The 16,110-nt window shown below is 41.2% G+C and overlaps 1 protein-coding gene across 3 annotated transcripts in view; it reads left to right on the top strand.

The window, feature by feature from the left end:
• MYZAP (myocardial zonula adherens protein) overlaps positions 1–16,110 on the top strand; it is an 88,381-nt gene that overhangs the window by 32,917 nt on the left and 39,354 nt on the right. For all 3 annotated transcript variants that reach the window (XM_061595949.1, XM_061595948.1, XM_061595947.1), the window contains exons 10-11: positions 3,967–4,072; positions 15,019–15,102. In XM_061595949.1, the coding sequence (XP_061451933.1) occupies positions 3,967–4,072; positions 15,019–15,102 (190 nt within the window). The remainder of the gene's footprint in view (positions 1–3,966; positions 4,073–15,018; positions 15,103–16,110) is intronic.

The following is a 16,110-nucleotide window of genomic DNA, read 5'->3' as shown; positions in this document are numbered from 1 at the left end:
ACTCCTGACGGATGTAGTCATTCTTTGGTGAGTGCTTCCACTAAGTTGTATGTAAAAGCGGTTAGGGCGGCAAAAAAGTCTTATTTTGCTGCCACCATTAGATCATCTCTTTGCCGCCCAGCGGAGCTTTTTAGGGTGGTACGAGGGCTTTTACATTCTGGCCCTCCTGATACTAAGGAAACATCGGAAGCCCACTGCAACGAATTTGCGGAGCACTTCCAGGACAAGATTGCATGCATCCGTCGGGACTTAGACTCTGATGTTATGACAGATGACTCCATTGAAGTGTCCAGAGCGTGGTCTTGTCCTTCATTGTTGGATGAGTTTCAGTTGGTGCAGCTCGAGGAAGTGGACAAGGTGCTTGGAATGGTGTGGGCGACCACGTCTGCCCTTGATCCTTGCCCATCTTGGCTGGTGAAGGCCAGCAGGGCTGTAACCACCGGCTGGGCCAAAGAGGTGATAAACGCCTCCTTGAGAGAGGGAGTAGTCCCTGGTAGTCTCAAGGAGGCAGTAGTGAGACCTCTTCTAAAGAAACCTTCTTTGGACCCAGATATTTTGAACAACTATAGACCGGTAGCGAATGTCCCTTTTTTGGGCAAGGTCCTGGAGCGGGTGGTCGCCGGCCAGCTCCAGGCGCTCTTGGATGAAACCGATTATTTGGATCCGTTTCAATCCGGTTTTAGGCCTGGTTTTGGCACTGAAACAGCCTTGGTCGCCCTGTATGATGACCTTTGTCGGGAGAGGGACAGGGGGAGTGTGACCCTGTTGATTCTCCTTGATCTCTCAGCGGCGTTTGATACCATCGACCATGGTATCCTTCTGGGGAGGCTCGCGGAGTTGGGAGTTGGGGGCACTGCTTGGCAGTGGCTCTGCTCCTACTTAGCGGATCGTCGCCAGAAGGTAGTGCTTGGGGAACATTGCTCGACACCCTGGACTCTCCATTGTGGAGTCCCTCAGGGGTCGGTCTTGTCCCCCATGCTTTTTAACATCTACATGCAGCCTCTGGGTGCGGTCATCAGGAGTTTTGGAGTGCGTTGCCATCAGTACGCTGATGACACGCAACTCTACTTCTCCTTTTCACCTTCTTCAGGTGAGGCTGTTGATGTGCTGAACCGTTGCCTAACCGCGATAATGGACTGGATGAGAGCTAATAAACTGAAACTTAATCCAGACAAGACTGAGACACTGTTGGTGAGCTCTTTACCTGCCCAGATGGTGGATGTTCATCCTGTTCTAGATGGGGTTACACTCCCCTTGAAGGAACAGGTTCGTAGTCTTGGGGTTCTTTTCGATCCTTCCTTGTCTCTGGAGGCGCAAGTGGCCTCGGTGGCACGGAATGCGTTTTACCATCTTCGCTTAGTAGCCCAACTACACCCCTATCTGGACAGTGACGATCTCGCCTCAGTTGTTCACGCTCTGGTAACCTCTAGACTGGACTACTGTAATGCGCTCTACGTAGGGCTGCCCTTGAAGACCGTTCGGAAACTTCAGCTAGTGCAAAATGCGGCAGCCAGGTTGTTAACGAGGACCCGCTGGTCTGCGCATATAACACCTGTCCTGGCCCGCCTGCACTGGCTGCCTATTTGTTTCCGAGCCAGATTCAAGGTGCTGGTTTTGACCTATAAAGCCTTACACGGTGTGGGACCACAATACCTTGTGGAACGCCTCTCCCGCTATGAACCTACCCGTTCACTTCGTTCAATATCCAAGGCCCTCCTCCGGGTACCAACTCATCAGGATGCCCGGAGGATTGTTATTAGATCTAGGGCCTTTTCTGTAGTGGCCCCCGAACTGTGGAACAGCCTACCTGTGGAGATACGCCTGGCGCCTTCGGTACTTTCTTTTAGGCGCCAGGTTAAGACCTGGCTATACTCCCAGGCATTTTAATGTTCAATGTGTTTCATTTAATTTTTTTTTTTCGTTTAACTTGTTGCTGATTTTATTGTAATTTTATTGTAATATTGTATTTTAATCTTGTTTTGTTCACCGCCCAGAGAGCTATTCGCTATGGGTGGTTTAAAAATGAAATAAATAAATAAAATAAATAAATAAATCTGTCATAAACCACCCTGTTCAGACCTTGTAAGTTCAGGTCTGTGGCTTCCTTTATGGAATCAATCCATCTCTTCCTTGGCCTTCCTCTTTTTCTACTCCCTTCTGTTTTCCCCAGCATGATTGTCTTTTCTAGTGAATCATGTCTTCTCATGATGTGTCCAAAGTATGATAACCTCAGTTTCATCATTTTAGCTTCTAGTGATAGTTCTGGTTTAATTTGTTCTAACACCAAATTATTTGTCTTTTTTGCAGTCCATGGTATGCGCAAAGCTCTCCTCCAACACCACATTTCAAATGAGTTGATTTTTCTCTTCTCCGCTTTTTTCGTTGTCCAACTTTCACATCCATACATAGCAATTGTGAATACTATTGTCTGAATGATCCTGACTTTAGTGTTCAGTGACACATCTTTGCATTTGAAGACCTTTTCTAGTTCTTCCATAGCTGTCCTCCCCAGTCCTAGCCTCCTTCTAAGAATAATATGATAAAAATAAGAACTCGTAGCACTGACATTATAATTATGTAGCATTGACATGGCAAACATTCTAGATAAATGATTATATTTTCCACTTAATTCCCTCCACCCTCACTACTTGTGTATTTTAGCTCTAAGGTTCCCTAGCATATTAAGAAAAATCAAAAGGGGTATGAAGCGCCACCTCACTCCCCAGCCACACATACCCACCATCCAGCACCAGAAATGAGTTGGGTTGAGAAGAAGAAAAAAGTGCTTGGCCCAATGGACAGTGGCAAAGGGGGGATGAGGATGGTTTAGCTCCCCCCACTTGTATGGTCCCTTTGCTGTTAAAATTAGATAGGCAGACACACATGTCTGAACAGGGAAGGCAGCTGAACAAACAAAATGTGGCTGTCACCAAATGATATAAAAAGCAAAGGGAGGATGCTGTTGCACTCAGATCCTGCTTCCGGGCTTCCCAAATGTATCTGGTAGGCCACTGTGAGAATGCTGAACAAGAAAGGCCTTTGAGCTGGCCCAGCAGCCAGACTCTTCTAATGTTCTTATGTACATACATATTTTTGAGCTTTCATTTGGAGGTGAAGTGAATTTGTTTTTGTCTCCAAATAAAATGTTCACAGATAGGATTATTTATATGTCCAACTTAAAACCTTCCTGGGATTGTGACCAGGCATAAAATATGCCAGGCACATATTTAACAAATTCCTTCATAAAATTATCTCCTCCACCAATTTTTCAAATTAAATTGCTTCTCTATCCCCTATCTTCTCTGATCCATATTCCAAAATAATTTAGTTGCAACTCTGTTGAAAAAACTTCCATTTTATAAAATAAAAATAAAGTGAGACAGGTGGTAGTTGGTTTACTGAAGACAATTATGTATTTGTGGATATATGTAACACTTCCAATTTTTGTGTGTTTTGTTTTATTATTTACATACTATTTTCTTATTTAAAAATGTATTTGTATACCACTATTTTATTAAAAACATCAAAGCGGGTTACAAATTAAAACAAACAAACAAATGACATATGATAAAAACATTAAAAATACAATAAAAACAAAGGTCAACTGTTGCAAAAAAGCATCTACTTAGTTGCCTGTATAAGCCTGGCAGAACAGAGAGGTTTTCAGCAGGCATTTAAAAATTGAAACAGAAGGTGCCTGCTGAATCTCTGTTGGCAGAGCATTCCAGAGAACTGTGCCGATGACACTGAAGGCTTGATTTCATGTCAATGTTAAATGAGCCTCACCAATTTGGGGGGCGATCAGAGCCGCTCCTGCAGATTATCCCAGTGATTGAGCTGGAATATAAGGGTTCAGGCGGATCCTAAGATACCCTTGATATGTTTTTGGGGAGGAGGCTATTCTCACATAGATGTATATCTTACTCAATTTAAATTTACCAATTTAGGATCTACATTTTTTGTTAGGTCACACCAGTTGGAGGAGGTTACAACTAGTTTGCGAGAACGAATCAAACATCTGGATGACATGGTTCTTTGCCAACAGAAGAAGGTCAAGCACATGGTTGAGGAGGTAAGTTACAGTATTTTTTAATTTATTTTTTACTTTGAATAACCTAGGTTCTTATTGACAAGATTCTCTTAAGGTAGATTGGAAATACATGAGCATGAAGATGTAAAAAAAGTTTTTAATGCCTTTAATATATTAATTTAAAATATAATTTTAACACATAACAATTGTACTGGAAATCTGACAGCACAGTCTGTGAAATGCTGACAAACTAGTAGAATTTTTCTAAATATCCCAAATCTGACTGTTCTTGGCCAACCTGGCAGATGGAACATGAATTGGATTTCTGAAATGAAGTGAAATGAAATACATGAATACATGTAGATACATGAAGCATCATTTCTAGTTAACGAAACTGCATTGAAGGCTCATACATTTTTATGGTAGAATAGTGAAACAACTGAAGTACATCTCCTTGTTACATTTTCCTGTTTCTAAGCTGGTTATCTGCCTTATTCAAAAATATTCCCATAATGTAAGCAAACCAGCTTTCCCACCTCCCTTTGCTTCTTGTTCTAGAGGCTTCTTTGTGCTCACCTCCGGAAAGTTTTTCATGCTGCTTGCTATTGAGAATGTACCTCGTATTGTACACCAAGGTTTTTTCTGTGGCAAGTTTCTCTGAATTGACGTTGCTGTTTGCGAGAGCCAAACTGACTTCTGTATCCTAGTGGGTCCAGGTGGGCAACAATTTGGGACCCATGCAATGGTGTGTTTTTTGGATATGCCATCACAAAGTAGTGATCCCATAGTCAGTATTCCTTTTCCAGCTCAACAAGTGTTCTATGGACTAGATTTAAACCAGTGCTTTTGGCGAAACCTAAATCGGAAGATAATTTGGCATGGAGAGTTAATGGCCCCAGAATAAAATTTGGTGAGAAAATCTAACTGAGGATAAATGTGGAAACTTGATCTACTCAGTGCATCTTGTATTGTTATATAATCCTGATGTGGGGAGCAAACACAAATAATTTAGAGATCATGGCTAACTGTGGTTCACACCTAACAGGAAATGCATTTTTCTTTATTTAAAATATTCCTTAACCACCCTTCATCAAAAGATTCTAACGTGATGTACAAAAGTGTGAATAAAATTAATCCACAGAACATATAAATATAATTGCAAACCAAGAAATATAACGAAATGCAACAGTGGTACAATCCTACTGTCCCTGGAGGATGTTCGAAAGGCCATAGGATCAGATTTACCTCTCTAATGCCTGAGAGGGAGGTTTGATGTTGAAGCTTTCCTCCCCGCTACCAGCTCTTCTGACACCCTGGCCCAACCAACATCAGACTTTCAACATCAGTAGGGCCAAAAAGGGCATGTTGTTGGTGTTCCAGGAAGCAGCTTGGATCCAAGGAATCCAAAGCTGCCCTGGTCCCCTGAAACACCCGCAAAGTGTGCAGATACTTAGTCACCCTCAGCTTTCAACGGGGTGGAAAATGTTACAAAAATTTAAAAAGCAAAACCATCAGGAACACAGAGGTCTCCTCCACCCTCACTTCCACTCTGCCATTCTGTGCTCAACAAGGCATAGAATAAGGTGGTACAACCACTTTTATCCCACCCCCACTTAGGATTGCACCCTTAAAGTGTGATCAAACAGATTCATGTCTTAACTCAGCCACAGCCCCGGGCAAGCCATTGCGTGTGTGTGAGCACCAAACTATACATTGTGTTAAGTGTATGAATTAAGTTAATATGTTGTTGTTGCTTGTTGTTGTGTAAATACCAGCCACTGGGAAGCCTGACCAACCTCTTTCTCTTCCGCAAAACAAAAATGCTCTTTCTGCAGCTGCATTTCAAGGAAAGCCTCGCCAGCCCCACATACTTGTGAGGCTGTAGGCTGCTATTTACAGAACAAAACCTTGTACATTAATTACATTCATGCAATTAATATTGTGTCTAGTTTTGCCCTGAACTTTCTAGTATCTGCAAAATGAGAATGATAATGCTCTACCTCTGAGGATGGTTTGAGGGAATGAATGAAGTTAACATGCACAATTGTAGACACCCTCTATCATGCATCCCTCATACTCTTGTTTTTCCTAAACTAAGAAGTCCCAAATGTTGCAATCTTTTCTCATAGGGGACTTGGTGCAGCCCCTTGATCATTTTGGTTGCACTTTTCTGCACTTTTCCCAGCTCTACAATATCCTTTTTCAAATGAGGCGACTACAGCTGTACACAATATTCCAAATGTGGCCACATTTGTATTTGTATAACAGTGTTACGATATTGGCAGTTTTATTTTCAGTCCCTTTCATAATTATCCCTCACTTTGTGGTGCAGCAACAAACATTAAAACCTAGCTGATAGTTCCAATACATTATCTCTGGGCTTTGTACTCAAAGTTTTGTTTCCTTGCATTTTTTTAACCTGTCATATTAGGTAACATAATTTGTATCGGCTTTGTCTTTATTTTGAGCAGTTGTGTGGAATTAATGCTTGTACAGTGCTGCAAATGTATAATATATATACAAGAAGAACCAAACAAATAAACCTGAAAAACTAGTTTATAGGAACTAATTTATAGATAAAATCTCAGGTGTTTTTTGACAGGTGATGCTGTCAGACAGTTACGTTCTAAAATGAGGAAAGCCAAAGCATAGAGGGGGAAGGGGATGAATGAGCTGCAGGCACTGCCAAGTCTAGAAAAATAATTATATGTTTCAGTGTGTGATATTTAACAGGGATAGCAATGTTTTAACTGACTAAGAAATGTTGTAGCCTGTCTTATGTGAATTATAAGGAATTAATGGATAGATGGTGAAGCAGACCTAACAGACCTGGAAAATAGGAATTCATTGTATGCCCTTGGCCTAAATGCCCTAAAGAAAGTTCATGTATGGCCTAATCTTCATGATGTTGCATTCCAGGGAATAATGAACCCCCATATTTACACCACTTTATTAGTGAAGCTGCTATTTATCATAGTTGCTTTCTATGCCACCCCAGTAAGGTTTTGATCTGAGATATTAGAAGGAACAAATAATGTGGTTACTTCCAGTGCCAACACTAACTCTTTCTTTCCCCTGCCGTCCTCTGTGAAGGTTAGAAAGTAATGACAAAATAAGTCTCAACTGTGTGATCGCCCTAGTTCAGATATTACTGAAGTGGTATGGGAAGGAACCACAAAGAGATGGCAACCACCCTCTAATGTGCTTGTGTCCCCAAATTTTATTTTTAAAGTGAAGTGTGTGGTAATTGCTTTGCCTTACCTGTACAAACAGCTGGAAATGAAAGGAAATGCTTCCAAGTTACACAAGTATGATTCTCTTGCTCACACACTTTACACCAAACTTTTCTGTAGCGATTCCTATAGAACCAGCTGGCTAAAATGTGAGCATCCCGATCAGCAGTTAGTCGAAATTCAGCTGTGTTCACTGCCCCCTTCTTGGAAGGATCAGGACGATGAGTGGAGGCTTAGGATAAGCAGCTGTGACTTGTAGCAGAGTCATAGGCTCTTTTAAGACTTGGTGCTGGTGCCCCTGCCAGACCACTGCTATACTTAGTCCCCTTGGAAGGCTTAAAGTAAAAAGCTAATTTGAATAAGCAACAAAAATGTTTATTTAGCTTGAGAAATCCTTGGCTACAAAACAGCCTAGTAAGAAGCAGAAGAGCAAGAACCAATTTTTTACTGATTACATAGAACCACATTTTGCACCCTGGTTATTAAGACATCTATTCTCCTCGTCATATGAAGAGGGTAATTGTAAAAGCAAGGCTCATTGGTAGATGGAGATTTACAGAATTAATCTAAAAGGAATGTAAAAAAAGGAAATGTGTTCCTTATTTAAGAAGCAATTTGCAGAGTACAGATTTAGAGTGACATTCCCCTAACCAACTGAATTGAACTGTCTCTAGGTCATGGCACATGAGCTGTTCTCCACATTTAGTCTCAGATTCATTGGAAGATGATAAATGGTGACTACCTGAAACAAAAAGATCATGGAGAGAAATAACGTGGATGCACCACAACCAAGGAATGTTCTCTGATCCATTCTGTGCAGCTTCCCTATACCCAAGCCAAACTGAAACTTGACACCTGTAGCTACTTCGAAAACTGTCATCATACCACACTAGCAGTCACTTGGAAATCCAGCTGTCAGAGAAGCAGTGCTGAAATGCCTTGCTCACACAAACTCAAGCCATTGCAAGTTATGCGATATTGCATATTTTTTCGTTCCCCAAACGATGCTTGATTGAATTAAACTGCTGAAAAAGAAGTCAATGAAGCAGAGAGGCCATGGGCTCAATATGCAACTTCTGGATGGATTTGAGGAATGTGCATTGTAAACTGAGCCAGTTACATTAGTGGGAATGTATAGTGGTACACTGTGGTAGAGATACCAGTTCTGAACACCTGTGTAACCCAAGTACAAAAGTTCAGAATTGCATGAGGTACTGATTCTAATCTCAGGTTTGTGCAATATATTCTCAAAACCAATTAGTTAGGCACTTATAGTAGAGCAATACTTCTTGTAAAACTGGTTGGACATATAGTATCTGTAAAAACAAACTCAGTGAAATGACAATTTTACTGAATATTTATGTAGAGTAAATAATAATATTAATAACAGACTGGAATTTTCAGAAGGCATAAGAGGAAGTTAAGTTCTAATCATAAATCTCAGTGAGAATGTTTGGGCAATGAGAAGTTTCTGTGAATCTCTTTGAGGAAACACCATGTCTGTGTGGTTACATTAAAATCTGCACAGTTTTTGAACAGGCAAACCCAGAAACATTCAGACTCTTAGGCTCTACTTTTAGAAAGCCTTCTTTTAAACTAGTTTTATTTTACTGGGTTTGATAAACTATGGAATGTATTTAGGTGAAATCTGATCTTCCTTGTGTATAACTGATGGCAAAGTTTCCATTCATCTAATTGCACTTTCTCTCTCTTGTAAACATTCATGTTTCTGATGTTTTATATCTAACATCATATGCACAAAAAGCAAATGAACAATTGTGAGGAGGGCCTAGGCTCAGTGACAGAGTACTGTTGAGGGTCCCAGATTCAGTCCCTGACGTCTCTAGTTGAAATAATCTCCATATCAAAGGCTGGGAAGGGTCTTTCTCTCTACTTGAGACCCTGGAGAGACACTGCCAGTCAGAGGAGACAGTACTGAGCTAGATGGGCCAGTGGCCTGATTTGGTGTAAGACAGCTTCATCTGTGTTCCTCCTGCTACGGAAGCCAAGATTGTGTCTGATTATGACATTGCTTTATAATTCCTGGAACTGCCAGATGGAGAGGGGGAAATTCCCAAGGACATCCCAAAGAACAGGGACTTCTGGCCATTGAGAAAGGGAGAGGAGGAGAAAGAATTCAAGAGAGAGAGGCTGAAAAAAATGGAGATGCTGGAAATGAATCATGAGGAAGTATTGCCGTGAAAATAGATGTGCGTCAAGGGGAGAACACAAGCAAAGACGGGGACAGAAAAGATGTTGAGGGTGGAGAAAACTGCCGATTGTATTTTCATTTTTTATTGAAAGTTTTGTACCTGCTCATTTTTCCTTCTTGTACAAGTTGCATGGACACAATTTCACACAACATTCTCTACACTTATAGCTCATTGTGTAGTGGCAACAACTGCATTTTCCTGATAATTTCTGCACCATCTCGTGCCTTGGCCATGTGCCTGGGGATACCAGAAGCAGTATGCTCAGCTGAATCATTGAAGGCACACTGTGCTGGTGATAAATGGCTCCATATGGAGCCCAGATAAGCCAAATGTACACTCTTCTGCCATTGCTAGCATTTATTCTTGTAGATGATGCAACATTTAAGTACTATCTTCCCACATATTAGGAGTTTGCACGGGTTGGTTCTGTTTTACTTGAATAAATCTTGCAAACACTGTAAATGTTATAAATATTGATCTGATTTTTAAATGTGTTATGAAAACAATGCAAAGATGAGCCAATAACCTTATCAGGCAGTGCACTTTTATGCAGTGTTAACTATGTAAAAATACTGTCATGTAGTATCAAGTGTTAGTAGAGTACATGTTTTATTTTAATAAATATTTTATAATACTTTTAAACTTTCGCTTTTCTTTGTTTTTCAAACACAGTCATGTGTCATTGTTTGAGAGGGTTTGGGAAAGGCAAAGTGCGTGTCTGTAAGGCTGAGAAACTAGACTTCTCAGGCTGTTTTTGCTTCTGTGTTGCCATCTCTGAATGCCTGCCCTGACCCAGTGACAGGTTTTGGTGGCCAAGAACTAAAGGATGAGATCTATCCAGTGTAGTGTGAGAAGGTATTTGCTCACACAGTAGGGCCACTCCTCCAGCTGCATCCCCCTGTGCACCCCAGAAATCTACTCTGGAGGACTAGGGGACTTTCCAGAGCAAATGTTGGGGGCATGTGGGAGGCTGCAGGGAGCAGAAGAAAAATTGGATTTTCCATTGTCAAGTGGATTTCCAATGTGCAACTGGGCGGACATCACTGGATTTTGTCCAATATGTTTATTTGCAATTCTTCCAGGATTCTGTGAAATACATTAATATTATTCAGTCTGAAGCCATAAGATCTTACACTGCTTCTACTGGGCATGATCCTGCCAAAGGTTTAATAGACCCGTCCAAAATGGTGGTGGTGGTGTTTTTTGCAGATGTATACAGCAACATGTCATTAATGCAATAATAGTACATTAGTGATGGATTTGTACTAGACTGTCTACATGTCATTCTTGCTTTATTATTTGTTCTGCGATGCTTCCTCATTGCATCATTGCTGTCTGGAAGGGCACTCTTGCCCTATAGTGCAACAAAAGCAGAATGAAAAGTAAATCTGAACATTTGTGGTATAAAAAATGACAGGGTTTTGGCAGAAAGCTACAGGACATTCACTGATTGGAAACAAGGCAATGTGTCTGCCTTTAAACTTTTGCAGCAGCAAATAGTATCGAAAGCAGGATTACAGATAACCACCCCAGTACCACCATGAGCACAAATCATCGTGAATGCACAATAAAAAAGGATGTCTGGAGAGGCCCTAAGTAAATACTTAACTCTTACATTAAAATCAGGGGGACTTCTAAAAGTGCTTAACTTTGGCTGGTTACCCATTGTAGTTCAATGACTGGTTGTATGTTGCTTCAAGCTCTGCTTTTTGAGAAGGAATTGATAAATAGCCTACATAAAATACATAGTAAATCAAACCTGAATTGAAAATCAGTACAATCCACACTAATGCATGGAGCAAAAATTGGATTTAGGGCCACCTCAAATGTATTTTTCTGACATAGAGACTTGTATGATCTCATAGCATTTGCTGCCATTGCTTCAGTGGTTGGTCTTCTGTGAGCGTATATCAATGGTAGTGGTTTCCTTTAGGTTTCTAAAGTCAGCGATGCTAATACAAATTCTGCTTGAAAAATATTCATCTTTTATCACTGACCTTTTTTCATCTTTCTTCTTTTCCGACTATATGGCTCAAGCTTTTTTCTTATATATACATCTGTAAACAGTGGACTTATTAATGAAACATCTATCTTAAAAGTATTAACTTGAATAAAAGATCAACTACAGAATCAGAACATTTTAAACACTTTTTATGCATGTGCATTTTAGATGGGAATCTAATTTATTCTAAATAAGAAACCAACTCTTCTCATGAGCTCATTAAAATAAACAATCCCTTTGCTATAGTTTATTTATTTTAAAATATTTTATAAGACAAGTGAGAGCCATTCAGACATCTATTTAATAGAGTGTACACTTTATAGAAAATTTTATAGAAAATTCCTATTTATATTGCTCTGGATCTTTTTTTAACAGTTTTCTTACAGTGACACAGTAAAAGCTATTTATTACTCTTTTTGGGGGGCTCACAGCCCCGTTCTTGCATTTAGTTGCCCAAACAAGGAAGTTTATGGGTGCACTTCACATCAAATATGAGTGGCATGTGATATATAAAGCACATAGGAAGTCAGGTTTACTAATGTGCCATTATGGGATTAAAAAAAGGGAAACTTGCATTCTCCCCCTGCCCCCTGGCAAAAAAAAAGTGTATAACATGCTTATAGCTGTTATTTGTGTTCATGGAGTGTCTAACCTCCAATTCTGAATCCTGCATCTTCATGGGAAATGCAAGATACTTGTTTTAGAAATCGTAGAGCAAAAGAAGAATCCTGCTGGATCAGACCAAAGGGCAATCTAGGTCAGCATCCTTTTCTCACCCTGGCCAACCCGTTGCCCCCGAAGGGAAGCCCACAACCAGGTTCCGAGAGCAACCACACTCTCTCCACTTGTGTTCCCCAGCAACTGATACTCAGAGACTTACTGGCTGTGATACTGGAGGCAGCACCTACCCTTCATAGCTATTAGCCATTGATAGCCTTGTCCTCCATGAATTTATCTACTCCCCTTTTACAGCCATCCAAGCTTGTGGCCATTGCTGCATCTTGTGAGAACGAGGTTAATTAAACATAGTTTAACAGCTCAGCACTAGATTTGCTTCTTGGCTTTGGACTGGTCATTGTTTCTGAAATATAAGGGAAATATTAAATACGGCTCTCAAATGTAAAGGAGTGGAAGTATGGGCCCTCACCCACCCGCAGTCTAACTTGTTGCAGTGGTTTCGAACTCCTGTTAGGTGGGTGGTGACCAAGGACTGGGTTTTCTCCATGATGGCATCCCTCTTTGGAACATACACACACACACACACACCGGCCCAGTGCCTATACTTAGTTCTAGCTGCCAGGTCAATGTCGTTTTATTCACCCAGGTTCTAACATTTCTAAGCGTTTGCTGCTATGGAAGTCTCAATTTTAACATCAGACCAATTCATCTGCAGTGCATTTAGATTTTTTAAAATTCTGCTATTTGGAATGGATTTGTTTTAAAGTTCTGCTGTTGATATTTATCCTTTTATTTAGTACAAAATGGTTGTGATTGTAAGTCACCTCAGAAAGCCCTTTCATTTATTTAATACACAAACAAATAAAATGATGACTGCGCTGACATGGGGACAAATAAGGAAATGAAGTTAGCTATCCTGAGTTGCTTTTAATGTAAAGGAAACAAGATAATTACCAACTAGTCATCTGTGTTTATGGTTTTCTGGATGCATCCTGGTATGCTGTGTCCCAGCCCTAACAGACACTGACAGGCAGCATCCTGTTTGGTTGCCTCCTTTGACTCAAGCTGCAGAAGCATTTCCTTCCAGGCTGGTGGAGCCAGAACAGCCGCCTCCCACTCCCGTCTTGAGGCACATGTGATTCTCCAGGGACCTCAAATGTGCTCACACCCTCCAGCATCCCATTCCTCCTTTAACTCTTTCCTTAGAATGCCATTTTCTGGAAGTTTTTTGGGGCTTTTCCTCTCCCCCCCACCTCATCTCAAACGTGTTAGTAAGGAGTTTGTTTAAATTGTGCCTGGATGAAGCCTTGAGGTACAAACCACCAAGATGTCAGCTCAGCTGAAATGCACAGGAGTGGAGCAGCAGAACTGCAGAACTGGTCATCGAAGAACATCCTGGTACATGATGCAATCCGGCTGATCGATAGTCACGAGGGTGCCATTTGGATTTTCTGTTGATGCAGGCACTGAATGTCTGGGGTGGCCTCTGTTGCTGAATTGGGGTCCATTCTCATGACCCCCCCTCTGCCCAGGACCTCTTCATTATCTCAATATCCTCCTTTCTCTGCTGCTAGTTCTGCCCCTCTCTGAATTCAGCGACTGTTGCCTGGCAAAGCGCTGAAAGAAAGGAGTCGCAGTGGCAGAGCAGCACAAACGGAGGGCAAGACTGAAGAGCCATGGAGTCCTCTTACTTTGTGCAGTAGCAGCACATAGCTTGTCCAGACATTCTATTATTAATTAAGTTTATATCCTGCCTTCCTCCCAAAAGGAAGGAATATATCTTGGGTAATCTGTCATCAATTATACATGGGTACAACAGATTGACTTCAGTGAGACTTTTGTGCATGAGATACAAGGGACTGGAACACTAATGAATGATTTATTCATTACATTTGAATTTACCCCCTTACCACAAGATGATCTGGCGGCATATATGGGGCTGCCCTGTCCCCACCCCCCCCAATCTTGTGTGGTAGGTTAGGCTTGAGAGAGTCCAAGGACACACATGGAATTCTTGTCTGTGCAGGGATTTGGAGCAAGTTCACCCTGCCTTCAGTCCAGTATTCAGCCCACTACCCCATACTGGCTCTCACTGACAATGTTTATTTGTGGTGTCTTCTTGCCATGTGATGCTAGAATCAACCATCAGACAAGGGCAGTAAGATATGGGGCAAAATCAGTCAAAACCTGATGTCTTTTCTGGGTGTCCCCCCCCCGCGTCCTCTAAAGGGTGGCCCATGCATGCTTGCATGAGGGAGCCTTCTCAATGGTCCACCTCCAGGCTATGGGAATTCCCTTCCCCAGGGAAGCCTGCCTGTCTGTAAGCAAACAGTAGAGGTCTTCCTCTTTCAGAAAGCATTTGGAAGTCGTGCAGAATAGCTGCCACCATTTGCTGCTGTCTAGCACTGTTTACTGTTTTATGTGTTTCTGCGAGTTCAGAAAATTAACAAAATAAATTATCAAATGATTGTTTTGTTTTTTATATTTTGATCATAGCCCTATTATTATTGCTTTTAATGAGAAAAAGGTTGAATAAGAGTGCTTTAAATAAACAACACAAATAGTAACATTTCATCCTTTGAATCTGGAAACTAATTATTGCACTCGGTTACCTAGTCATGTGTTCAACAATCACAATTTGAAAACTTAGCTGTTTTCACACTGCAAAAATATTCAGTTTTAGCTATAAGGTCTGAAGTGAGTCATTTCATGTTCTGAGAAACAGAATATTGCATGGATCTTGTTTTTGTTGCTGCTGTGGGTATGTGTGCATCCTAATTTCTGGGTAGTAAACTTATTTAATGACATGGCTTCTCCCGCTGTCTTTTCTGTCTTTACAGTTTTTCTTCCTTTTCTTCATAGATTGAGCTGCAAAAGAGAAAGATGAAGCAAAAAGAACTGTTTATATTACAACTTTTAGAAAAAATATCATTCCTTGAAGGAGAGGTAAGGATTATATACTGAAAGTTATTGTTGCTAATTAATATTCAGTTTATTATCTTTGCCTGTGTAAAAATACCTGAAAAGTCTTCAGCAAGATTGCTACAACTGATTTTGTTATGATTTTAATTCTTGCATGTGCATCCTCCTACTTTTTCATTATCTGGTAGGATGCTTTTGTGATTTCGATTAGATTGCTATTTAGGCAGCATCCATCTTCCTACATTTTCTGTAACGCCTATTTTTTTTTTCAGGCTCTCCACAAATAGTAGATATTCTTATTTGTATTTTGCACAGATGAGCAGTAGGCCATAAATATAAGCCTGTGAAAATTAATAGAAAAGTTTTTTTCACCTTTGTGGTTGGATTTGAGAGATGGCAATGTAGGGAGCAGCCTTCTCCCGAGTCAAAACATTGGTCCATCCCATTCAGGGTTATCTGGCAGCAGCTCACTGGGGAGAGGTTCTTTGCAGACCTACCTGGAGATGTTGGGAATTGAACCTGGGACATTCTGCATGCAAAGCAGACGCTGCACTGTTGAGCGATGGCTCTTCCAGGGAAACACTGGCAACTAGACTCTGAAGGCACCATGGCAGAGGCAGACGTCTGGACTACTTGTTGCTCCTCGTTGCAGAACAGGAGTCCTGGAGCTGTGACATGGAAGGGGGTGCAGAGGACTGAACATTTCAGCCATGGGGCATTCCAGCAGGATTTGACCTGAGGGTGGGCAGCTGAAAAAGTGGACGGGGACTCCTGCACCTTTATCTTTGTGGAGAAAGAGGAGGAGGAGGAGACAGAGAAGACAGTAGAAGAGAATCATAGAGCTGGAAGGGGCCTAGAAGGCCCTTGAGTCCAGCCCCCTGCTCAATGCAGGGATAATAATAATAATAATAATAATAATAATAATAATAATTTAATTTTTAGGCCGCCTATCTGGCCGAAGCCAGATCCAAATTAAAGCATCCCTGACCGGTGGCTGGCCAGCTGCCTCTTGAAGGCCTCCAGAGTCGGAGA

This window comes from Rhineura floridana, chromosome 14 (genome assembly GCF_030035675.1).
Source record: "Rhineura floridana isolate rRhiFlo1 chromosome 14, rRhiFlo1.hap2, whole genome shotgun sequence".
Lineage (NCBI taxonomy): Eukaryota > Metazoa > Chordata > Lepidosauria > Squamata > Rhineuridae > Rhineura > Rhineura floridana.
The sequence above is the reverse complement of the archived record's forward strand: the minus strand, read 5'-3'. Positions and strand labels throughout refer to the sequence as shown.